The sequence below is a fragment of the Phoxinus phoxinus genome, assembly GCF_949152265.1.
Source record: "Phoxinus phoxinus genome assembly, chromosome: 1".
NCBI classification, from domain to species: Eukaryota; Metazoa; Chordata; class Actinopteri; order Cypriniformes; family Leuciscidae; genus Phoxinus; species Phoxinus phoxinus.
Window position 1 is genome coordinate 17,429,996 of NC_136876.1, and position 27,259 is coordinate 17,457,254.

At 40.3% G+C, this 27,259-nt stretch overlaps 2 protein-coding genes across 2 annotated transcripts in view; one reads left to right on the plus strand and one right to left on the minus strand.

Annotated features, from left to right (window-relative positions):
* The window catches only part of LOC307009008 (uncharacterized protein), a 416,885-nt gene that overhangs the window by 256,078 nt on the left and 133,548 nt on the right, over positions 1-27,259 (plus strand). The gene's annotated exons all lie outside the window — the stretch shown is intronic.
* Positions 2,056-27,259, minus strand: part of LOC307008690 (uncharacterized protein) — a 48,540-nt gene continuing 23,336 nt past the window's right edge. Inside the window, exons 5-17 of the mRNA XM_079631706.1 lie at positions 20,219-20,596; positions 18,221-18,643; positions 17,365-17,814; positions 10,488-10,931; positions 9,631-10,077; positions 7,449-7,706; positions 7,113-7,367; positions 6,783-7,025; positions 6,333-6,590; positions 4,343-4,645; positions 4,012-4,260; positions 3,854-3,937; positions 2,056-3,552 (exon numbers count right to left, since the gene is read on the minus strand). Of these exons, the coding sequence (XP_079487832.1) occupies positions 3,486-3,552; positions 3,854-3,937; positions 4,012-4,260; positions 4,343-4,645; positions 6,333-6,590; positions 6,783-7,025; positions 7,113-7,367; positions 7,449-7,706; positions 9,631-10,077; positions 10,488-10,931; positions 17,365-17,814; positions 18,221-18,643; positions 20,219-20,596 (3,859 nt within the window). The 3' untranslated portion in view covers positions 2,056-3,485. The remainder of the gene's footprint in view (positions 3,553-3,853; positions 3,938-4,011; positions 4,261-4,342; positions 4,646-6,332; positions 6,591-6,782; positions 7,026-7,112; positions 7,368-7,448; positions 7,707-9,630; positions 10,078-10,487; positions 10,932-17,364; positions 17,815-18,220; positions 18,644-20,218; positions 20,597-27,259) is intronic.

Here is a 27,259-nt window from a genome sequence, read left to right on the forward strand (position 1 = left end):
TCCTTGATGTCGGCATTAAGACCCTCGAGAAAGCGAGCCACCAGCGCGGGCTCGTTCCAGTCACAGGAGGTAGCAAGAGTGCGAAACTCAATGGAAAAGTCGGCTGTAGACCTCTTCCCTTGGCGGAGAGTTGAGAGGAGGCGAGACGCTTCAGCCCCGTGCGCGGAGCGATCGAAAACTCTTAACATTTCCTCCTTGAAGAGCCCATAACGGTCTAAACAGTCGGCGTCGGAGCTCCATACGGCAGTACCCCACTCCCGTGCCCGGCCAGTAAGGAGGGAGACCACAAAGGCGATGCGGGAGCGATCCTGCTTGTATGTCGAGGGCTGAAGAGAAAACACAACCTCGCATTGCGTTAGGAATGAACGACATTCAGACGGTTCACCTGCATAGCAAGGGGGATTGTTCACTCTTGGTTCTGGAGCGTCGATATTCTTGTGAGAAGGCGCTCCAGCGCGAAGGTGGAGAAACTGCTGGGTCAAGTCGGTCATCTGAGCAGCGAGAACCTCCATGGCATGACGGGCGGAGGCCAAATCATCCTCATGACGGCCCAGCATGGCTCCCTGCATCTCGAGGGCGGTCTGGAGAGCATCATCCTTCGCTGGGTCCATGTTGGCCAGATTATTCCGTCACAGTTCAGAAGGAGAGAGAGGACCCAAACGCAAAGGCAGATAATGTCTCTTTAATAAACTCAGAATAATCCACAAAAGGAAACACAGGCTGCCAACACGGCGATAACTTCAACAGAAACTTTCTTCAAATGTAAATGAGGAGGCTGGCGCACCGCCAGTAGAGGGAATGCCCGGCGAGTACAGTGAGCGGGTCCAGGTGACCGGTGGGCGCAACAGGTCTCAGCAAACTCACGTCAGCGGGAGGCTGTGTAGAGAAGGTTAGCAGAACGACACGTTCCAGACTGGACACGACAGGACAGCAGGTAAGCAAACAGTAACGTATGTGACATGAAACAATAATCTGGCAGAGAACAAAGGGAAGAGGAAGACCAGAAATAGCGCGTCTCATCAGGGGAGAAGGGCGTACAGGTGGAGAGAGAAGAGAGTGATGAGCAGAGGATATAAGAAGCAGCTGGGAGTAATAACGAGAGGGTAATGAGTAGAAGTGTAAATGCAAGTAGAAACAAACCACGAGAGGGAGACAGAGAGATAGGGAAGGAAAACCCGGTTCAGGACAAATACATATTGCAAACCCCAAATGTATGCGCGACAAGCTCACACAATCACAAATATGTTTCATAGATTATTTTAATTAAACTAGTGAAGCACGCAAAATGTCCCGCATGTAAACAAGACTACACAGCAACTTAGCCTAAAAGATCTCATCTCAAAATGTAATAGCAGAAGAAATGCACATATTTAAGACATTTTAATGGCCTTAAAACCAGGAAGTTCTAGTTTCAAACTTTTTAATGACTTGCAGGAATCCTGTCATAAAGCAAACGCTGTGGGAGAGAATAATACTGTAAAAGCAAGTTTTTTGCTTCTTGTAAAAAGCAGCTTGTTCGGTTCACGCTCACCTCACAGAAGAAGATTATGATATTGCTAAAGTTGTTTCACTTTTAACAGAAGTAGAAGCTAATAGAAGCCCAGAAGTTATCAGCTCACTCATACTGAGAGATGAGGATGAAGCTCTTGATGTGATGAGAAGGTTGATGTTGCAGAAAACACAAGAACAGCAGAAAAGAGACATGATGAACGGCATCTTTGCAAAGCAGTAAAATCGTTATGGCAACAGCGATGATCATAAACTCTGAAGAGGAAATTACAAGTGCCCTTATCGTCCCCCTAATGTGCATCTCGATCATAACTGCTCATATTAGATAAATACATCTCAAAAACTAAGCTCACAAGCTTTGAATTCAGAAAGACTAAAACTCTCAGTCTCCTTGTGAACGACGACTCGATCTATCAGACTTAGAGAAAATAAAGCATGAAATCAATTAGGACAGATCACGATTATCATTGAAATGTATAAATAATTGAACTTTAATAAAAAAAAAACTAGCACAATATTATGTTTCAAAATGAATATATGCTGGATATGAGACAAATATATTAGGCAGATTTTATTTAAATGAGTAACAGGTTATTACCGTATCCCCAGAAATAATGAAGCTCATATATACAACACAGGATTGAATGCAAAAGTGTTTCTGACATTTCAGAAGACATCTGAAAACCGGTCAAGTAACAGTATGGCACCTTCTAAACGTCCTGTTAACATTTGTAATATATTATATCTTAACTGTCTCAAGTACCATAACATTCAGGAAGAACTAGAAGTAATAAAAACTAAATCAAGTTTTACTCGTCAAACTGACTAATAATTTCAGTCGGAGGAACGAGGTAAGTGTGTTTTCCTGAGTATAACGTTAACGTCTCTCTTGAATTCTGTCTGCAGTAAACACTAGAGTTCAGGCAGTCAAACGGCTTATACTCTTCTTCATGATGAAGAGGAGAAGATCAGGTGATCAATGGAGTAAATGCATTAGTGAAAACATCCAAAATGAAGAACATACAGTGATCACTGCTCCCAATGTGTGATGGGTTAAATACAGAGGACTAATTCTGAGTATGGGTTACCAAACTGGGCCTTCGCGTCACTTCACTTTCACTTTAATAAATCATTGGTAACAAATCATCACCTTAAAACGGTTTACATCTAAACTGTTGCAATTTGTGAAAACGTGCCATAAATGCAATGCCAGACCCACATCCAATGAAGCACTAACATCTGGAGAACATTTTAAATACAGAAATTAAATAATCTCTCTCTTAAGGACTGAAAGCTGCATGCATGCTTCGCTGTCTTCATTAATTTGTTTTTCAAGAAAAAGGGGAAAAAATACCAGAAATCCATATTATCAGTAAATTTTAATTTTCATTAAAAAATAAGATTAAAATAATTTTGCCATGGCTCCAAATCTTACTAAAATAGACCACCAATTAATTCTAGGTTTTGATACATGAGATATCAAACTTGAAACCTACATCTCGCCTGAATTAAACATGACAAAGCCTCTATAGAAAAAACACTGGATTGGAAGACTTCGCTGATTGAAACAACAGATTGCAGGATTGCAAACAATTCCAGTTAGCATATTTACTATTTACTAAGCCATAAAATTACTAAAACAAAAATTAATTTAAAATTAAATAAACTGTCACTGAGGAAAAATACAATTAACTATACTAAAACTAAATTGTAGTGAAAACTGAACTAAATTGAAAATACAAATAAAAACTAAATACAAAACTATAATCCTGCATGACACAAATAATATAAAGTAGAAGAGGAAAGACAGTTTACTGATGGATTTGTTAATTTTACAAAATCTGCTGCTAGATTAATCTCTGGGACTCTGATGGGCCGATTCTTCAAAAGTCTTCACACCCGTTACCTTTCCACGAGCCTCATCTCTCTAGATCTGCAGTTGTTTCCCTGCTTGTTGATTCCAGAGTTTATTATCATCACCAGATCTCAAACCGTGGGTCAGTGAGGAAGAGCTCTCTGGATTCAATTCTGTTGTTAAAGAGCCTAAAGATACAAACACACACTGATATTAGAAACAGCAGCTGAAACAAACACACCATCATGAACACAAATCAGATTTGTAGACAAACAGTGCCAATGTTTTCATTTATTTTTTAATGGATGATAAATTGTAGTAGATATCAAAGGAAAAGCAGGAACAAAATGGCTGTGAATAAAAGAGAAAGCACTTCAACTCCGAGATCACGGTTTTATTTTTGAGCCTCATGTTTGTCGCACACTATAAGTCTTCAGCTCAAATAACTTTAGAAGGGAATGTGATTCTGTGACGTTCAGACACACACACCTTACTGTCTTTATGTCACTGTTGCGACAGACGGTACTGTAGATTCTCTGAGCCCCAGTGTCAGTGATGCTATTGCCACTAAAACTGCAGAGCAAACAAACAAATCAGACAAAATGCAAAAATATGACATTATACTTCTTTGTGTCTCAGTCACTCACTCAATGTGTTGTGCTTTGTGGAGGTTTGTGAGCAGCAGATCCAGGCTGGGGTCAGTGAGACGGCACTGACTCAGATCCAGTTCAGTCAGTCCTTCAGAATATTCCAGAACCAGCGCCAGACCTCGACAGACCTGCGGGTCCAGATGAGTCTGACTGAGGTCCACCTCGTCCCCCAGAGCTCGAGAAAGAGACTCGGCTTCCTCAGGACTCACATGAGCCAGAAACTGAAGCAGCAGAGATTTATCACAGCTGAAACACACAGAGAAAGAGAGATATTTATATGATATTTCTGTCTGTCTGTGTATGAATGTAATCTGTTGATGTTTCTCACCAGAGTTTAACAGCACGTAACACTGGGAACAGCTGGTCCATTCCAGCGGTGTTCATCTCACAGTCCTGTAGGATCAGCTGTGTGTGTGTGTGAGCTCTCTGAATGACTGTGGTCATCGCACGGCAGTCCTCAGTGGTCAGACGTAGAGTCTCGGAGTGTGTGTTTGTTGTCAGATCCAGAGCAGAACGGCAGGAGAAGTCCAGCTTGTGTTGCAGGACGGAGAGCAGAACTGAGGAAAACTCCTGCTGGACATCAGAGACACTGCAGCAGTGAAGCATCTTCAGTAACAGCAGCCTGTCCACACTGAACACACACACACACACACACACACACACGTCACCAGCTGAGTCATATTATCTTAAAGGGCACCTATTATGGAATTTTGAAATTTACCTTTCATGTAGTGTGTAACATAGATCTAAGTGAACAAAAACATCCTGCAAAGTTTGAAATATGAAAGTGCACCGTATATAAAGTTATTGTCTTTCAAAAGTAAGAGTCGACTCTGAGTCATTTTTATGAATCGTTAGAAGACCGAAGCTTTTTTCTCTGACTAGATGACGTCAACTTGTCAAGTTATTTGAATACGATACGCCCACTTATTGCGCTCCAAGGCCAGGGGAAAACATCATGGCGACGAGACGCTGTGTTCTGAAGTTGACTCAAAAGCAAACTTTTTTCATCTGCCCAAGGAGGAGCATTTGAAGACTAAGTGGCTACAATTCATATATACAACTATACCACAGAAGTATAGTTCGCGCCATTTTGAAGACGATTGCTTTACCAACTTAAATGCAATCAAACTTGGATTCGCGAGCTGGCTGATATTGAAGGAAGGTTCAGTTCCAAGTGTATTTGCATCAGCTTCCTCCTCCATATCACAACCTGTAAGTGTTATTAATAATTGTTGCTTTTATGTTTTATGTAGCCTGCTTAATAATTATTTTGTTTGTTGTGTAAGCACCGTTTAGCTTCTAGGTCTTCAATGACAATTGTATTGTGATGTGAAGTGTTTGTCGTTGTTTTCGGAGTTGTCTTAAAGAATATAATACCTCGTAGTAACGTAACTGCATTTTTTTGTGTGTAAAAACGTTATGTTTATGCATCGGGCTAATGCAAACAAAGACTGATTGTGCTTTTACAATATGAACTCTGGGCTATGCTCGCTAACATAACATTAAATTATTTATCTTATTTTTCGTTTTTTACTACAAACTATAAAGCAGTGGACTATAATCATTATTATAACACAATTTAATTGATAAAAGCATCATTGTACTCCGTGTTAAAAATAAGTAGGCTATTATCTCTGTAAACACTGCTGGGTCATCTGACCAATCGCAGATTAGCGTCGCGCAAAGGAGGGGTTTGGAAAAACGAGTCGTTGAACGATACATTTGGGAGTCGGTGAGCAAATCAGGTAAAAATAAATGCATATTATACGACAACAAAAGTGTTTTTTGTCATTGCATGCATGTAAAACTGTTGTTGGGGACTCCCAAAACAACATTAGGAACATTTTAAATGTCATAATAGGTGCCCTTTAAAACACTAACTATGGATGGGAATTAATTTTTCTTTCAGTTTTTTCCCTATAAAATACAACTAACAAAATAATTTGTCTTTTAACTAGTTGTAATATAATTAAATCATTTATATCACACAAAATCTGAATGTAACAAAGAGGAGAAGAGAAAAATAAGGAGTTTCTCAAATGAAAGGCTGCATATCTCGACTTTCACGTCATACAACACTGTCGAAGTTTCCGTTTCCTTTTGAAGGATCTTTGGAAAGCAGCCTTTGAGACCACAGATGATTGCCATTTAGTACTACAGAAAATATAAAGATATTTATTTATTATTTTTTTTTTTTTAAATATAATTTTACTATCAGATACACTCGACTGCAGTGTGTAATGCTTCAGACGGACTGGTAAAGGAGGAACGCAGCCTTGGCATTGAGAAGCATCTCCAGAGTAAAGCATTGAGACCTGATGTGGGACACATGTCTGAAGAGAGGCACAATGCTCTCCAGCTCCTCCTCTGGTATGGAGGTCCACAGCAGGTCGAGTGAAACTGCAGTGCAGTGCTGGAGTGTGAAGCGCAGCGCCGCACAGTGGACAGAGTCCAGATCTCTGCTCTGCAGACTGATGCAGTTCTTCACTGAACTCAACAGACTCGACACAAACCCAACAGAGCGACTCTCATAGATCTCTGTGATTACAGACAGCATGAAGAGAGAGCTCATCCTACACACACACACACACACACACACACACACACAAACACACACACACAACATCATCATCATCATCATCATTAAAGCTTGATCCTTTCTATCATTTCTTATTTAGTTCTAGATTTTATGTGAAAAAAGAAAACCTTGCCATTCATTTGTAGAAAGTGTTTTTGAGATAGAAATAATTTATTGAATATCTTACCGTTTAAACTGAATCCTGTTCAGGAATGGCAGAATGTCTCTGATGTTGCACTGAATGTCGCTCTTTCTGAAGTTCACAGTGATTTGTTGAATTCTGTGCTGCAGGAAATAGTGAAGCTCTTCCCAGCTCAAGGAACAGGAAGTCAGATCTCCACCCACTTTCTGCAGGAAGTGCCGAGTCAGTTCCTCTTCCTGAGCTTCATAGACACATTCAACCAGCTTCTGGAGACTCTCTTTAGATGCTCTACACACACAGAATTCACTGTTTTATTTCTATGCCATGATAAATATAAGGTCAAACACTGCTGAAATGTGTCTTATAGTCTTATACCTGAGAATCACTGGGCCCTGGTGACACAGTAGGACACATAGAGAAGCAGACGCCATCTTGTATTCAGTCAGGTTCAAACACTGGACAGTCCAGAGTCTCAGAAAGATGGCCAAACTGCTCAGGACTCTGGACCGCTTCCTCTCTGACAGCCGTTCACCGTTCAGATCAAGTGTGAGTTCATTAATAGTGACAGGAGTTTGAACCCTCATTGACCTCAACACCCGCACTATTCTCAGCACCATATAACCACTCAACCTGAACAAAACAACACACTGTAAATATTAGCAGGAAAATTAATCAGGATCAACATTTGATGATTAATAATCCTGTCTGTACCTGAGTGTGTGTATGTGTGTGATGTGTCTGAAGAGATGTCTTGTTCCTCTTCTAGAGATGGCTTTAGGTTTTAGAGAGAGGTTGAGTCTGTCAGAAGAGAAACGTAAGACTCGTCCCACAGATCTGCAGGTTTTATCGGGTAAACTTCCTTCCAGACTGACGGAGGAGCCAAGAACCTCCAACAGTAAAGTCACCAGCTCTGGATTCTCTCTGAGCTGAACCACTTCAACTAAAGTTAACAAACACCACTCAGAACAGCTGAAAAATACAATAAATACTTGATTAAAATGACTAGATTAAATAATATGACTCATTACAATTGGAAAAAGAAATGAACAATGCATTGTATTTCATGTGTAAAAAAATCTAAAGACTCTTCACTTTGATTTCTAATGAAATAGTATTAAATACTAGATAAAATACATTTTTTTCAGCTTTTTTAATACATTCTTTGTCTCTTTAATATTTTCTATGAAAAATAAACTACTTAGTATTGTTTATTGCATGAACAGTAATTTGAGAGGAACTTTAAATTATGTACAGTTCAAGTCACGTGATGTTTGTTTAAATATAGACCACAAGACATAATAATAACTGAATTTACACAATGTTAATAGGTGTTGTTGCCTGAATGATCAAAAGCTGCAAACATTCACTGATGCTCAAGGCAACACAACACATTTGAGCCGATGGGATTGGATCATCCTTATTTTATTTTGAGATCTTATTTTTAGTACTGTAAGAAAAAATGATGTGAACGTCGAAGATCTCAAAAAATGAAGTTTATTACAGCAAAGTAGTAACAAAGTACAGACAGCACTATGGGTTCACCGGCGTCAGAATGAACCCAGAACATCCAAATCTCAAACCTTTTATCCTAATACAGTTTTCAACTCTTAATGTAAATTAAGTTGCTCTTATTGTGACAGCAGTGGTCTGTATGTTAATGAAGTTGAGACACCCCCTTGTCTGAGAAGATTCTCTGTGTCCCACACCCATTCTCATTCTACAATTGATTACCATTTGTTCAGGATTTGATCAACCCAAATGGTCAACTCTTAATGTAAATGAAATCAGAACAGCAAAAGGTTTAGGTGATCCAATCTATCTGAAGTGATCACAGCTTTGATCTTGTGTTGAAACAGAACGGTCAAATGTTTAAGGTGTCAAGAAGCTATTTGAAGTCCCTGTAATCAAAATGGTGGTTGGTTGCCCACTGTGATATTTACATATTACTGAGATTGAATGTAGTTGTCTCTATATGATAATTAAGCTCTTTTAAGTGAAGGAACATTCTGATATAAATGTATATATTGGAGTGGAAGTTGGATCGGGGCAGACTATAATTTCTTACAGTACTGTCCTGCAGAAGCTACAAAAAATACTTACATATTTCCAGATGACAAAATAAGAACAATTTACCCCCAATCATCCTGTGTGTAAATATTTACACCCCCTGCACTTTATTGCATTGTGTTTTCTTCTGGAGCGTCATGTTTTCAGTTTGTAAATTATGACTTCAACTAATAGGCTTCCATGCAACAAAGAGTGCAAAATATTGATCAAATATTTCAGAGCTGAGCATAACTGACAAAAACAACTCGACGTCTGTTCAAAAATCCTGTCGCACCTCAGAACATTTTTAATTCAATTCCATTAAATATATTTAAAAAAGAATTTACCATCTTACTTTTTTTACTTAATTCTTAAAGTGTTTAATTATTGAACAACATTATGTGCCCTGAAATGATCAACTTACATTTGAGAATATTTTTCTAAGCTCAGTCGTTGACAGATTCTTTACCTTTTATTTATTATACCTTTTTATTTTGTATCTTGATTCTTCTTTTTCTTTTTTGCCGTTTAAAAAAAAAATGTGTTCTTGGTTTTAAATAGTTCAAATTTGTCCTTACTGATTGTAATATAGTATTTTACACATAGATGTGTGCATTGAATTGTGTTGTGAATCCAAAACTTTCACTTGCCGTATTAAAAATCAACATAGTAAATGAGCAATGCATTTCCCAATTACATCCCAATCCCAAAAATACATAAACAAAATAAATGTTCTTATCAATGCCTTCCTAAAACATGTTTAATGATGAAAAAATAATTAAGATCATGAATTTGCCTGGGTCTGTGAGGGTTAAATCAACAATTAAAAGCATGTAAGTTCAGTTACCTCAGCTGTGAGATGTAGGACAGACACTGAAGGAAACTCTTCATCTCACTCTCTTCCTCTGAACATCCTCTCAGCTCTACTGGTTTCTTCTCTGTCTGGAGTCTCAGCACTTCCAGGAGGACGGAGGACTTTCTCTGTGAGAGATCTATGATCCAGACATCAGGAGACTGGAAAACTGACTGTAATGCTGGAAGGAAACTCCTGCCTGTTTGAGTCTCATAGTTCTTCACATGTGAGCAAAGATCCAGCAGGAAATCACTCTGATAAACAGGATTATAACGTTGCCACTCTTCATCAAAAGGGAAGGTTTTGTAACTGCACACAGACGACAGCAGAGTAGAGAATCTTGTTCCTGTAACTGTGACATTTTCTACAGCAGCAACACTGAGATCCAGCAGGAATTTCACTGCAGACTTCTTCATTTCTTTATCATAACAGAACCCAAACCTGATAAAATACAGAGAAATAAAAATCCTGTTAATTTATGACATCCTACAGCATTTATAAATAAACTCTATCGTGCACAAAACAATTATTCTGATAATACGAAATAAGAGCAACATTTATATATGAGGACAAAATCGAATGACATTTATTACACTTTTTTCCAAGCTCCATAATACAGTATAACGTTAGTTGAGTTTTATTGAACCCTTCAGTTTATTTTTCCTGAATATTTTCCAGCTTCTCTGTGACCATTAGAATAAAAAAAGAAAAAAAAATTGTGCAATTTTAAACATTTCTGCATCCAAAGGTCAATACAAAAAAATATATTTTATAATGATCCAGTTAATACACAAAGACCTACTCCAGATTTTTTTAACATGTTGAGCAAAAGGCTGTTCAATATCAGTTACCTCAGCTGTGAGATGTAGGACAGACACTGAAGGAAACTCTTCATCTCACTCTCTTCCTCTGAACATCCTCTCAGATCTACTGGTTTCTTCTCTGTCTGGAGTCTCAGCACTTCCAGGAGGACGGAGGACTTTCTCTGTGAGAGATCTATGATCCAGACATCAGGAGACTGGAAAACTGACTGTAATGCTGGAAGGAAACTCCTGCCTGTTTGAGTCTCATAGTTCTTTACATGTGAGCAAAGATCCAGCAGGAAATCACACTGATAAACAGGATTATAATGTCGCCACTCTTCATCTAAAGGGAAGGTTTTGTAACTGCACACAGACGACAGCAGAGTAGAGAATCTTGTTCCTGTAACTGTGACATTTTCTACAGCAGCAACACTGAGATCCAGCAGGAATTTCACTGCAGACTTCTTCCTTTCTTCATCATCAACATTAAACCTGATGAAATACAGAGAAATAAAATCTCATTAATTTATGACATCATACAGCATTTATAAATCAACTCTATAGTGCACAAAACAATTATTCTGATAATACGAAACATAAAAGCAACATTTATATATGAGGACAAAATCTAAGGACATTTATTACACTTTTTCCAAGCTCCATTTACAGTAAAACGTGTAGCGTCTGGACAGAATCACACTGACCGATTCAGTTCTACGCTTCAGAAAGCTTTTAACATTTTTGGACTTCTTCCTGTAAATCACAGGCCTAGCGCCGAAGAGTCTGGGTCAAATTTCCCCCATTGTCACTTTAGAGTCTGAACACAAACACCTTCGTGAGCTTCAAAAACATCTTAATAAATCTCAATTCATGACAACAGCATTAGGCTGTATTGTATCTTTCTTGGGATCGAAATATTCCTCTTGTCACACCTTAATTAACAATGTATAGTGTGTTACAATAAAATGTATTATACTATTATACTGAGCAGGAAGGAACACTTCACTTCCTGCTCAGCTACTGTTCGGACGCTCTTGCTTACTGCTCCGCGCTTTGCTCTATCACTTTTATATTTTTATATTTTATCTTCTTTTATCAACTAATTTCAACTTCAGCAAATCAGCACAGTGCTCAAACGCTTGGATTCCAACAAAAAAGCTGAATTATTTTACTCGACCAGCCTCCCACTGAAAGCTTACATTCCGGGGAAGAGAAAACACAACTGCATAAGGATAAGAGAAAATGCCTCTTCTGGAATCTACTTGCTGCAGTAACTGCCACAGACTTTTACAAAGGATTGCAGTTCTTGAAACAAAGTTATTTGCGGGACCACCAAACCAGAGGGAACACACAACAGAGCTCCGTCATGGACGCCCTCAGCATACAGCTGGTGAGTTTCATGAATCTACTGCTCCTCCGCAGGCCGTACTGAGTGTAGAGAAACAAGCCGATTGACTTACAAATCGATGGCACACACAGGGAGCGAGACCCAAAGGCACTCGAGACATCAAATTGTCACGAGTATCACATATTGCCGCAGTAGCATCCTCTACCCCAGATACGGCTCTGACAAGGATTGCAAACACTGGTCTCCTACCACCGCCTATACATCTTGAGAACAGATTTGAAGTATTAATGAATGTAAATGAGGAATCCCCAAACGTGATGAATGTGATCGAACACAGACTGAATAAGCCAGTAGCTAACACTGATGCTAACTTGCGCTCAAGGTCGAGCAGACAGCGGCACACAGCTCAGAGCGCAGCCAGCCCAGGACTCTGATAGTGGGTGACTCCATAATCAGAAATATTAGTAGCAGGGATACAACTACATGCTGCCTTCCACAAGCAACAATTTCTGATGTAAACAGGGAACTTGAGAACATTCTGATGAAACATAAGACTGCAAATCGACTCATCATTCATGTGGGGAAAAATGATATTCATAAAGAGCAGTCAGAACTCCTCAAGAAGAATTTCAATGAACTTTTTGAAACACTTAAAAGACTGAAAGTACAAACATTCATCAGTGGACCACTCCCAGCAAGAGGAACAAACAGGTTTTCACGGTTGCTTGGGCTTAATACATGGCTCCAAAAAACCTGCAATATAAAAGGAGTGAACTTCATTGACAACTTCAATCTTTTCTGGAGTCAGAGGCAACTGTTCCAACAGGACGGCCACCCAAACAAACTTGGTTCAAGAGTGCTAAAGGACAATATCTACTTCTCCCTCAATCATCCTTCTGCAGTGTGTGCCAATCCACTCAACCTGAATGGCACACACACACCTGGACACAGTATGAATGACCACAGGACTTCACTCCAGCACCTGAATGGACATGCGGTTGACACGTCACACAAGGACAATGATAACACCACTCAGCCACAACAACTTCTGCTCATGGCTGAGCCCTGCCCACAGAGCTCACCACAGACGGTGACATACTAGAACTGCTCCAAGATTCAACACCCAAGGACGACTTCCTGGAAAACAGCCAAGGAAACCAGGTCAGCATATTACAGAGCCCCGCTCGCCCTCCCCCTCCTCCTGCAAGAGTTCTTCGGGCTCTGCCACAACGACAGGGCTCACACCCTCCTCCTTCTGCTCGAGGTGAACCAAAAACAACTGATACCAGCTCTCAGTGATATGTGCCGGGTCCCCGCTATGATAACAGTAACTTTCTCAAATGTTTACAGAACAAGCGGGAACCCTGTGTGCCGGTATCTTTCTCTATTGCTGTTCGATTACATGATAGAAAGTCTAAGGCCTTCAAAAGCCGTACAGCAAACCCATCTAATCTGGTGCCTATTACACGCCAAACTAAGACTGCTGTGTGTACAAAAAGTAAGACTGTTAAGTTAGCACTTTTAAACATCTGCTCACTTAAAAATAAATCACTTCTAGTCAATGACTTAATAACCACATACAACCTGGATTTTATGTTTCTAAATTAAACTTGGCTAGGAGACAACTGCAGTGCAACTGTCCTCAATGAAACATCCCCTCCTAACTTTACTTTTATGAGTGTCTGCAGAGCGGGTAGAAGAGGTGGGGGAGTAGCTTCTCTCTTTAAAGATGTCTATTCATGTAAGCAAATATCATTTGGTAATTACTAGGGCTGTCCGTTAAACGCGTTATTAACGGCGTTAATGCAAACCCATGTTAACGGCGTCAATTTTTTTATCGCGAGATTAACGCCTAGCAAACTTTGTACTTTTTTTCACATGCTTTTGCAACAACTAGTAACGTTAATAAAACTACAACACCACACCGGATCTATCTAGACCAGAAACAAAACAACAGGCACGCCGCACACACTTGCTTGGGCTTGCGAACCCATAGATGTGCGAGCCGCCAAAAAGAGAGGACGAGAAGTGCAGCGCCGAGCCGCGTCTAGGACAACTCGTTTCGCACATCGGACACGCACTTTCTCAGTTTATGGCCAGCAATAAAAACGCTGAATGGCGCCGCCGGTGTGTGTACACTCAGAGAATAATGTGTTAGAATTTTAAATACGCGGCGCTGCGCTTCTCGTCCGGTGTGCGACCCCCTTTAACATTACGTTTTGAGTGGATGAATGATTAGCGCGAGACGCCGAAATGGATGCCAATAAGATTCTGAATGGAAAGTTTACTTTTAAAAAGATGCCAAATGGGTTAGTTGACAAGACCAAAGTGATCTGTGTGTTGTGTCGTTGTGAACTGAGCAATCATCGCAGCACGTCCAGTCGGAAATACCACTTGATGGCCAAGCACACATACACTGATGCGTTTCTACGCCCACTCATCAATATCAGTAACGTTACCTCGTCCGTATTTCTTTCACCCTTTTATTGATGGACAGTGTTACATCGTGTGAGATATTATTTGCTCCAAGTGAGAATGTTAGTGTGAAATTGAACACAGTATATGCCAATGCAGTTTTCAATAAAATACATTTGCACAAAGCAAGCCGATCCACTTTTCCATGTTGATAAGAGCATTAAAATGAGAAAAAATAATGGAACAAAAAGAAATCAAGAGACATATAGAATAGATAAAAATGTGCGCTTAATCGCGAGTTAACTATGACATTAATGCGATTAATCGCGATTAAATATTTTAATCGTTTGACAGCCCTAGTAATTACCCGTCTTTCGAATATCTGGGTATTGTGTTAAAAGGTGCTCCACACATTTTATTTATCACTGTTTATAGGCCTCCAAAATACTCTTCAGCCTTTTCTGAGGACTTTACAGAACTGCTATCAACCATTTCCTCAGAGTTTGACTGTTCTGCTATTGCTGGAGATTTTAACATTCACATAGATAATGCAGAAAACAATATGGCAAAAGAAATCAAAACTGTTTTAAAAACTTTTGATCTGACTCAGCATGTACATGGACCGACACACAATCGTGGACACACTCTAGATTTACTTATCAGTAAGGGTCTAAACATTTCATCGATTGTTATTAAGGATGTAGCACTGTCTGATCATTTCTGTATTTTCTTTGATATATTGATCTCTCCTGCCATTGAAGCTAGATCTGTGTCTGTCAAGAAGAGATGCTTAAATGAGAACACTAGTGTACTATTTATGAAGGCTATATCTTCAACACCAAGCATATCTGCTGACTCTGTTGATTTTCTCCTTGATTCTTTTAACTCAAAAGTTAAAAGTGTAATTGATGATATTGCTCCTGTGAAAGTCAGGAAGAGTGGTAGACAAAAGGCACCTTGGAGAAACTCAATAGCAGTGTAAAATATGAAAAGACAATGCAGAAAAACAGAGCGCATGTGGCGGAAGACAAAACTTGTAGTCCACTATAACATCTACAAAGACACCATCCATGCTTTCAATATGGAACTAGGCAAAGCTAGACAGACTTTCTTCTCAAATATTATAAACAGCAACTTAAACAACACACGCACTCTTTTTGCTACTGTAGAGAGACTGACAAACCCCCCTGAGCCAGATTCCCAGTGAAATGCTCTCAGACAGCAAGTGCAGTGAGTTTGCTTCTTTCTTCTCTGAGAAAATCAATAATATCAGAAAGGTGATCAGCACATCCTTGAGTTGCACTGGGGTCAGACAGATCAGACCTCAACCTGAGAAAGTAGTTACTATGTCTGATTTCAAAGAAATTGATGGCAAAATTTTAGAAGAAACCGTACAGCACCTTAAAACATCAACCTGCGCCCTTGACGCTCTTCCCACATCTTTCTTCAAAAGTGTGTTAAACAGCTTAGAAGCAGATCTGCTAGAAGTGGTAAATGCCTCACTTCTCTCTGGAAGTTTTCCAAACTCCCTGAAAACTGCAGTTGTCAAACCCCTCCTGAAAAAGAGCAATCTGGATAAGACTATATTAAGCAATTATAGACCGATCTCAAATCTTCCTTTCATTGGCAAGATCATTGAAAAAGTTGTCTTCAATCAGCTGAACAAATTCTTAAGCTCAAACGGATACTTTGACAATTTTCAATCTGGTTTCCGATCGCATCACAGCACATAGACAGCGCTCATAAAGATAATAAACGATATTCGCTTAAATACTGATACAGGCAAATTATCAGTGCTGGTACTACTCGACCTCAGTGCTGCATTTGACACTGTTGATCACAACATACTTCTTGACAGGCTGGAAAACTGGGTGGGGCTTTCTGGGATAGTCTTAAAATGGTTCAGGTCATACTTAGAAGTGAGAGGTTATTATGTGAGTATAGGAGACCATAAGTCTGAGTGGACATCCATGACATGCAGAGTTCCTCAAGGCTCAATTCTTGCGCCACTCCTATTCAACCTGTACATGTTTCCAATGAGCCAAATAATGAGAAAGAACCAAATCTCTTACCACAGCTATGCAGACGACACACAGATCTACTTAGCTCTGTCGCCTAACGATTACAGCCCCATTGACTCCCTGTGCCAATGCATTGATGAAGTAAACAGTTGGATGTGCCAAAACTTTCTTCAGTTAAACAAAGACAAAACTGAAGTCATTGCGTTTGGAAACAAAGATGAAGTTCTCAAGGTGAATGCATACCTTCACTCTAGAGGTCAAACAACTAAAAATAAAGTCAGGAATCTTGGTGTGTCTCTAGAGTCAGACCTTAGCCTCAGTAGTCATGTCAAAGCAATAACTAAATCAGCATACTATCATCTGAAAAATATTGCAAGAATTAGATGCTTTGTTTCCAGTCAGGACTTAGAAAAACTAATGCATGCTTTCATCACCAGCAGGGTGGATTATTGTAATGGACTCCTCACTGGCCTTCCCAAAAAGACCATAAGACAGTTGCAGCTCGTACAGAACGCTGCCGCCAGGATCCTGAGCAGAACCAGAAAATATGAACATATCACACCAGTCCTCAGGTCTTTACACTGGCTTCCAGTCACATTTAGGATTGATTTTAAAGTATTATTACTGGTATATAAATCATTTAATGGCCTAGGACCTCAATACATTGCAGATATGCTCACTGAATATAAACCCAACAGATCACTCAGATCATTAGCATCACATCAACTAGAAATACCAAGGGTTCACTCAAAGCAAGGAGAGTCCGCTTTTAGCTATTATTACACACACACACACACACACACACACACACACACACACACACACACACACACACACACACACACACACACACACACACACAATATATATATATATATATATATATATATATATATATATATATATAAGCTAATTTGCTACAAACGTTAGTTGAGAACCAGTCAGTTTAATTTTCCTGACTATTTTCCATCTTCTCTTAGAATAACAGTTTTTTTTTCAATCAATTTTACACATTTCTGCGTCCATAGGTAGGCCTAAATACAGAACAATTATTATAATTTTTTATGATCCATTTAATACACAAAGACCTACTCCAGATTTTTTTAACATGTTGAGCAAAAGGCTGTACAATATCAGTTACCTCAGCTGTGAGATGTAGGACAGACACTGAAGGAAACTCTTCATCTCACTCTCTTCCTCTGAACATCCTCTCAGATCTACTGGTTTCTTCTCTGTCTGTAGTCTCAGCACTTCCAGGAGGACGGAGGACTTTCTCTGTGAGAGATCTATGATCCAGACATCAGGAGACTGGAAAACTGACTGTAATGCTGGAAGGAAACTCCTGCCTGTTTGAGTCTCATAGTTCTTCACATGTGAGCAAAGATCCAGCAGGAAATCACACTGATAAACAGGATTATAATGTCGCCACTCTTCATCTAAAGGGAAGGTTTTGTAACTGCACACAGACGACAGCAGAGTAGAGAATCTTGTTCCTGTAACTGTGACATTTTCTACAGCAGCAACACTGAGATCCAGCAGGAATTTCACTGCAGACTTCTTCTTCATTTCTTCATGATAACAGAACCTAAACCTGATAAAATACAGATAAATAAAAATCCTGTTAATTTAGGAGAACATATAGCATTTATAAATCAACTATATAGTGCACAAAACAATTATTCTGATAATACGAAACATAAGAGCAACATTTATATATGAGGACAAAATCGAATGACATTTATTACACTTTTTTCCAAGCTCCGTATACAGTAAAACGTTAGTTGAGTTTTATTGAACCCTTCAGTTTATTTTTCCTGAATATTTTCCAGCTTCTCTGTGACCATTATAATTACATTTAATTTTTTTTGCAATTTTACACGTTTCTGCATCCAAAGGTCAATACAAAACAATATTTTTTTAATGATCCATTTAATACACAAAGACCTACTCCAGATTTTTTTAACATGTTGAGCAAAAGGCTGTACAATATCAGTTACCTCAGCTGTGAGATGTAGGACAGACACTGAAGGAAACTCTTCATCTCACTCTCTTCCTCTGAACATCCTCTCAGATCTACTGGTTTCTTCTCTGTCTGGAGTCTCAGCACTTCCAGGAGGACGGAGGACTTTCTCTGTGAGAGATCTATGATCCAGACATCAGGAGACTGGAAAACTGACTGTAATGCTGGAAGGAAACTCCTGCCTGTTTGAGTCTCATAGTTCTTCACATGTGAGTAAAGATCCAGCAGGAAATCACTCTGTTTAATTCTGTCAGTCCATTGAGAAGGAAAAGATGTGTATGTGCAAAATGATGATAACAGTTTCAGAATCTGCTCTCCTGTCTCAGTCTCAGTCTCCGCTGCTTTACTGAAGAGTCTCAGAAGAAATCTGTTTTGAACACTTTCACTCAGATTAGAGAATCTGTAACAAATTGGAAATGGGAAATGTGAATAAATAGAGATATCACAGAACTTATCTATGACGTCACGTGACTAAATAATACACATTAAAATAATGTGCTGTTTGTTTCCTGTTTTCAGCTCACATTGTTGTAAACACTTGAAAAAAGCACATTAGTCATTAAATACTGACAGAGTAATTAACACTTTACATTTACATTACATTTAATCATTTAGCAGACACTTTTATCCAAAGCAACTTATAAACGAGGAGAGCAATAGAAGCAGTTAAACTAACAGATAGGACAACAATATGTAAGTGCTGTGATGATTTCCTGTTTAGTCTAACGCAGTATGTGCAATTTTTAATTTTTTAAAATAGATATAGAGTAGAAGAAAATATAGGAAAGAAAGCGTTAGTAACGGATCAGGTGTTTGCCGAAAAAGATGCTGGATGGCATGCAAGTCTGGAGAAATGAGTTTAGGTAAAAGGGAGCAGAGCCAGTGGTTGTTCTGTAGGCAAGCATCAGTGCCTTGAATTTGATGAGAGCGGCAACTGGAAACCAGTGCAGTTTTGTGAGGAGAGGAGTGACGTGTGCTCTCTTCGGCTCAATAAAGACTCTCTAGCTGCAGCATCTGGATCAGTTGCAGAGGTTTGACAGTGCAAGCTGGAAGAGAGCATTACAATAGTCCAGTCTGGACAGAACAAGCGCTTGGACACGGAGTTGTGTAGCTCTGATAGGAAGGGCCTGATCCTCCTAATGTTGTATAAGGCAAATCTGCAGGATCAGCCAGTTCTAGCAGTGGACTTTATAATGAATCCATTTTTCACCAAATATATTTGAAAAAGTATTTACCATCTTACTTTTTGTTTTACTTAATTCTTAAAGTGTTTAAATATTGAACAACATTATGTGCCCTGCAATTATCAACTTACATTTGAGAATATTTTTCTAAGCTCAGAAATGGACTCTAATCAATTTATTAATTATAAACTACTCCAAATAATTTTCATCTATTTTCTATGCTGTGTAAAGTTGTTAATGTCTCAATGGTTTGTCTTAAAATGCTACATTACATAGCCTACAGTTATATTCAGAGAAGAGCATTTATATTATTTTGATTATACCAGACAATGGAAAAAACTACTAAAACCAAACAATTAATGGAGGAAAATTTACTTTCAGAATGTAAGTGACAAAAGGAGAAAGACGCTATTTGGTTCAACAGTCGGGGACAGATTCTTTACCTTTTATTTTGTTTAACTTGATTTTTTATTACGTTTAAAAAACAACAACTTGATTTTAAATAGTCAATTTTCTAAACTTTTTAAAGACTGAATTTGTCCTTACTGATTGTAATATAGTATTTTGCATATAATGTGTGCATTGAATTGTGTTGTGAATCCAAAACTAAAAATCAACATAGTAAAATAGCAATGTATTTTCAAATTACATCCCAATCCCAAAAATACATAAACTCATTTTCTCATCAATGCCTTCCTAAAACATGCTTAATGATGAAATAACATCATGAATATCAATGCCTGGGTCTCTGAGGGTTAAATCAACAATCAAAAGCATGTAAGTTCAGTTACCTCAGCTGTGAGATGTAGGACAGACACTGAAGGAAACTCTTCATCTCACTCTCTTCCTCTGAACATCCTCTCAGCTCTACTGGTTTCTTCTCTGTCTGGAGTCTCAGCACTTCCAGGAGGACGGAGGACTTTCTCTGTGAGAGATCTATGATCCAGACATCAGGAGACTGGAAAACTGACTGTAATGCTGGAAGGAAACTCCTGCCTGTTTGAGTCTCATAGTTCTTCACATGTGAGCAAAGATCCAGCAGGGAATCACACAGTTCTTGTTTGTTATTGTGTCTCATGTCAAAAAAGAAGCAACTGCACTGAGATACTTTATGGAAGAATTCTCGGAAGAATGTGATTTGCTTCAGTGGTTCTTTCCAAATCTTTAATCTGCAACAGATAAATCATATATATATAATAATAATATTTTTAAATTAGAACAATTAAGCAAATTAATAAAAAAATACATTACGCGGACTGTTTTACAACGTTTATATTCTCCTGCGTGGATGTCGAATTTCTCTTCTCTCCCTCTAATGCACTTACATGATAAGAATAAACCATCTAAAAAGCTTTGAATCATCATAATACAACTACTAATGTGACATGGTAATTTAAATGGTGTTTGTGCTTTCACTTTGATGAGTATAGAACAATGCAATCTATCATCATTTCAAAATAAATATTCCCAAACGTTAAAAGGTTAATTAATATAAAAAAAATTATTCTGTTTTCATTTACTCACTCTAATGTCATTCTCGAACATCACACACACATATATTTAAACGTCTGTTTACACTACAATATGTGTGTTGATCAGTTATTCTGTTCATCATATAAAGCGATCATGTCTATTCAGAAGACTAGGATTAAACTGATCGATTGATTATTTTTTTTTACAATGTCTTTATGACTTTGTTGGATCTTTTAAGTTTTAGGGAAATGGACTTTAAATAGAGGAAAAGGTTTCATAAAAATGTGATGAATGAAAATCTTATGAGTTTAAAACGACACGAGGGTCATTTTGAAATAATAAATGGTAACACTTTACAATACGGGTGTCACGGGTATGGTGCGGATGAAGACAGGCAGAGGCCCAAAGTTCCAATACAAACTTTTACTATAATAAAACTCAAACAAAACTGGTACAGGCAAGGGTAACACTCTCCATACACAAAAACATATGCATAAGCGAACATTGACCGACAACTGAAGGGTGAAAGACAGGAACTTAAATACACAGATGACAACGAGTGACGACAGGTGATGATGATGATGACTAATTAACTAAACAGGTGACGAAAATGAACTAATGAAAATGACGACAGAGATGAAGAAAAACACTGAATGAGAAAAACAACCTAAAAGTCCATGGAAACAACAGAAAACACATTAACAATGTGACAGAACCCCCCCCCCCCCTCCCCCCAGGCGCGTCCTCGCGCCGTAAAACATCCAAAGGGGTGGGAGGGTGGGCGCCCTGGAGGCTGATGAACAGGTGGCCGATCTGGAGCAGGAAGCCTCCAGGGCGGAGCAGGACGTGCAGGTGGCCAGGGCGGAGCAGGATGAGGGCGTGGCCATGGCGGAGCAGACGGACCCTCAGGCGTCCATGGTGGTGCGGACCCTTCGAGTGGCCACGGCGGAGACGACCCCTCGGGCGGCCACGGCGGAGACGACCCCTCGGGCGGCCACGGCGGAGACGACCCCTCGGGCGGCCATGGCGGTGAGGACCCTTCGGGCGGCCATGGCAGTGCGGACCCTTCGGGCGGCCATGGCGGTGAGGACCCTTCGGGCGTCCATGGCGGTGAGGACCCTTCGGGCGGCCATGGCGGTGAGGACCCTTCGGGCGGCCATGGCGGTGAGGACCCTTCGGGCGGCCATGGCGGTGAGGACCCTTCGGGCGGCCATGGCGACCGTGTCGGAAGGGCCTCCACGATCCCCTCAGAGGACTTATTGCCCCCCCCCAAAATTTTCTTGGGGAGATCAGCACTGGACTGGACCCGCGGCGAAGAGGGCTCTGAGCTGACCGGGGCCAGCGGCGAAGGCGGTCCTGGGCTGGACGGGACCAGCGGCGAAGGCTCTGGGCTGAACGGGACCAGCGGCGAAGGCCCTGGGCTGGACGGGACCAGCGGTGCAGGAAGCTCTGGGCTGGACGGGACCAGCGGTGCAGGAAGCTCTGGGCTGGACGGGACCAGCGGTGCAGGAAGCTCTGGGCTGGACGGGACCAGCGGTGCAGGAAGCTCTGGGCTGGACGGTACCAGCGGTGCAGGAAGCTCTGGGCTGGACGGGACCAGCGGTGCAGGAAGCTCTGGGCTGGACGGGACCAGCGGTGCAGGAAGCTCTGGGCTGGACGGGACCAGCGGTGCAGGAAGCTCTGGGCTGGACGGGACCAGCGGTGCAGGAAGCTCTGGGCTGGACGGTACCAGCGGTGCAGGAAGCTCTGGGCTGGACGGGACCAGCGGTGCAGGAAGCTCTGGGCTGGACGGGACCAGCGGTGCAGGAAGCTCTGGGCTGGACGGGACCAGCGGTGCAGGAAGCTCTGGGCTGGACGGGACCAGCGGTGCAGGAAGCTCAGGGCTGGACGGGACCAGCGGTGCAGGAAGCTCTGGGCTGGACGGGACCAGCGGTGCAGGAAGCTCAGGGCTGGACGGGACCAGCGGTGCAGGAAGCTCTGTGCTGGGCAGCGATGAGGGCTCTGTGCTGGGCAGCGATGAGGGCTCTGTGCTGGGCAGCGATGAGGGCTCTGTGCTGGGCAGCGATGAGGGCTCTGTGCTGGGCAGCGATGAGGGCTCTGTGCTGGGCAGCGATGAGGGCTCTGTGCTGGGCAGCGATGAGGGCTCTGTGCTGGGCAGCGACGAGGGCTCTGGCGCAGGGTCAGCGGGCTCAAGATCTGGCTGGACGCGAAGATCTGGCTGGACGCGAAGATCTGGCTGGATGTCTCCCACAGTGAGTGAGGAACCACACACCCACAACGTACGGTCAATGAATTTGACGAGAGGTAGGTCGAGATCCTCCTGCAGCAGTATCTGGGCGAGTGGATCGTCTAACCCGCTCCAGAACTGCTGCTGAAGGAAGTCCTCATCCCATCTCCCATCCTGGTGAAGGTGCAGGAAAACTGCAGCAAATTCCTCCAGACTACTACCATTCTGGTCGAACATAAAAGCCTCCTCCATAACTTTTTGGGTCGGTCAATCTGTCACGGGTATGGTGCGGATGAAGACAGGCAGAGGCCCAAAGTTCCAATACAAACTTTTACTATAATAAAACTCAAACAAAACTGGTACAGGCAAGGGTAACACTCTCCATACACAAAAACATATGCATAAGCGAACATTGACCGACAACTGAAGGGTGAAAGACAGGAACTTAAATACACAGATGACAACGAGTGACGACAGGTGATGATGATGATGACTAATTAACTAAACAGGTGACGAAAATGAACTAATGAAAATGACGACAGAGATGAAGAAAAACACTGAATGAGAAAAACAACCTAAAAGTCCATGGAAACAACAGAAAACACATTAACAATGTGACAACGGGTGCTATACTAATGCACAGATAATCATGTGTTAATGAGTGACTCATGAAGAACTAAACCATTCATTAATGATTACTGCATCAGTAACTAATAAAGATTCTAAATGATTAATAGATGAATTAATATATTAATTGTTATTAATTAAATGTGTCATAATTTATTAATTTCTTAATAACATATTTTATTAACTAATAGTGTAAATTAATGCGTTAATTACCACAATTGGTCAAAGCCATGTACTTCAACTTCCAGTTGTCTGCTTTAATTAATCATTAACTAATGATTTGCAAATGTCTCATTATGTTATGACTTTACTTGTTGAGGCACATGACTATTAACTAATTGTTAAGTAATATGCCATTTATGGGTTTTGACAGTTGCACATGCAGTAAATGTAATGTCAAAGAACGTGTTTTAAGGATGGGTAAGTTGGGCTGCACACAGATATCAGCACACCAGAATCTGAACTCCTGACCACTGTTGCACTGTGTTGTTAAGCTGCAACGCCACTTTTGAAAAATCCCCAGAAATGGCATACCCAAACTGAAACAGATACAGTTCATGAACCCTTTGCACTAAAAGCACTAGTATGATCTCATTTGAAAGCTTACACCTGGCAGTTTATTGTAAACGTATAACTAATTAGTCATAATGAAAAAAAAATGTTATAAATAGCTTTAAAGTTTGTAAAGTTATTAGAAATTTATTTTTATGAAAAATCTTCATGAAAATAAAATTGAAGTTGGCACTGTATCAATCTAGAACTGCACTGCAGCTAAAGCCACATGTCTGACCATGTTATATTTAAAATCGGAAGATGGTAAGTCTAAAACTCTGTATTTAGTTAAATGTTTTTCAAGATCATGTCATATGACTTTATTTTGATTAGACTCTAAAATGCAAGCTTGTGTTTATTGTCATCTATAGCATCTATTCAGTCTATTGTCTCTGGTGTTTTGTGGTGCAAACGAGCCCCATTCAGTGTCAGTCTCCCCTAAACACATTCACACCTTTCCAGCCTGGTTTATGGCTCTAAATGTGCTTTTCTTTTGTCTACATTATAAAATAATAATAATAATAAACTTTATTACAGACTCACCGGTACAGATAAAAAACAATACAATACACACAATACAATACAATAAAAACAAATACAACTTCAGAGGAGACAACTATACCAATGCTTCCATAACTTGGACTCGTACCGTGTAGTGCTAAACTTGATGTTGGTCAATGCCACAATTATGTAATTCTCTGAGTTATTCAGCCGACATATAAATTTGTACATAACATTTCTCAAAGTGGCTTGCAGAGTATTAACACCTGCAGCCACAAACATCTCACTGGCACTACACCAGCGTGGTCTTCTCAGCAGAATTCTCAGTGCATCATTGTAAGCTACCTGAAGTTTATGCAAGCTAGCTTTGCTGAAACTAGACCACAAGTGGGCATTGTAGAGAGGAGTGCAGTAAGCTCTGAACAAAGCAACTTTCACTCTATCTGTGCACCCACCAAACTTGCGAGCCAAACTATTCGCCTGAGCATATATAGAGCAGCATTGCCTGTAAACGTCAAGGTCATCCTTCAACTGGTCTGTAATGAGATGCCCAAGATACTTATATTTGCTCAAAATTCAAAAGGTATTACCTGCCATTTTAAAAGGATTTGACATTTATCCTCATTTGTTCTGCAAATCATCACTGCACTCTTATCTGTATTAAATTTCATGTCATGAACAGTTCCATAGTCAGAGCAAACATTAAGAAGCTGTTGAAGACCAGCACTGCTCGGACTGAAGACCACAAGGTCATCTGCATACATTATATGATTCACTAAGGTGTTACCTATCATACACCCAGTGTTACACAAATTCAAGCAGACAGAGAGCTCATCAACATACATGTTAAAAAGAATAGGGGAGAGGATTCCACCTTGTCTGACCCCGTTCCTGACCCCAAAAGGGGCAGAAACACAGTGGCCCCATTTTATAAACATAGACTGGTTGGCATACCAGTATGACAGAATTCTCACAATACATTTAGATACACCTCTCTTACTCATTTTGTCAAATAGCTTGTAGTGATTGACGCGGTCAAAAGCTTTTGAAGCATCAATAAAACTCATTAAAACTGAGGAGTTCTTATCTCTATACGTATTAACAATTTCCTTTAAGGAATATATGGCCATATCTGTGCCATGTTTAGGTTTAAAACCAAATTGGTTGTCAGTAGAGGGGATAATGTCCACAATTCTGCTCAACAGGATGCTTTCAAAAACTTTAGACAATACACTGGCAAGGGCTATTGGTCTGTAGTTATCAGAGCAACCAACCTTACCAGACTTATCCTTGATCACCGGCACAAGCAAGACAGATATCATTGTATCCAGTAGAAAGCCATGAATTAAAAAGGAATTAAAACAGATACCAAGAAGGGGGGCTAACCTCGTGCTGGCATATTTAATGTGCTCAGCAGTGATGTGATCCAACCCACTTGCTTTATTATCTGCTAACTTATTTATTGTGCATGATACCTCATGTGAAAAAATTGCCTTAAAATCAACACACTTAACATTGTCAGACATATAAATATCACTTTTAACACAATTAAACAAGGTCCTGTAGTGCTGTCTCCACATCTCAGCAATATTCTCAACACCTGAGATACCATCTACAGTGCATGGGGGTGGTATACTATATTTGTTGAGACCCTTTACCTCCTTCCAAAATTCAGTAGTGTTATTATCCATTACCTTCTCGGCCATAGATTCTGCCCTCATAACTTGCTCATTTTTACCAATAAATCTGACAGCATATTTATACGTTGAGTTAGCATTTTTCTTTTGTTCAAACAGCGGCCCTTGCCTTGGTCTACCAGCCAACACCCATGATTTAAACGCTAACTTAGCTTCCTCATGATATCCGGCCACATACTTATTCCAACCAGGCTTCATTTTACCCTGTAAGGCTGGAGAAACTGGTTGGAGAGATAGACTGGGCTATGAAACAAAGGACCTTGCTGGAAATTAACATCTGACCTCTCCCATACAGTCTCACTCCCTCTCACGCCTAAAGACTCACACAAGAATATATATGTGGTTTAATATGAATGATTATTATGTTTAGTATCATTTAAAATGTCTCCGAGTGAGTGGTACAAATGTCTCATTTCCAACTTAGTTAAACAAAAAGAAATCAGGTTTTGAGAAGTTTAGAGAAACTGGCACACAAAGGAAGGTTGTCTCTAGGCAAATGGTCTCCTACCCCCAAAAGGTGTCAACTCTGAATGTAAATTCCCATTGTTAACATGTGAAAGAGGTTTTGGCTATTTAATGGAATGCAGTGGAGGGATCGGGGCGCTTTCTGTATCTAGACTGGCCCGTGATGGCTGGGAGTGACCGAGACTTCCAGCCTCATGTATTTGCATCAGGTTGGGTTCGCATCTCTTCTTTTTATTCATGTTTTATATTGATTATCTTTGAATTGATTATACAATTGACCTGATACCTGA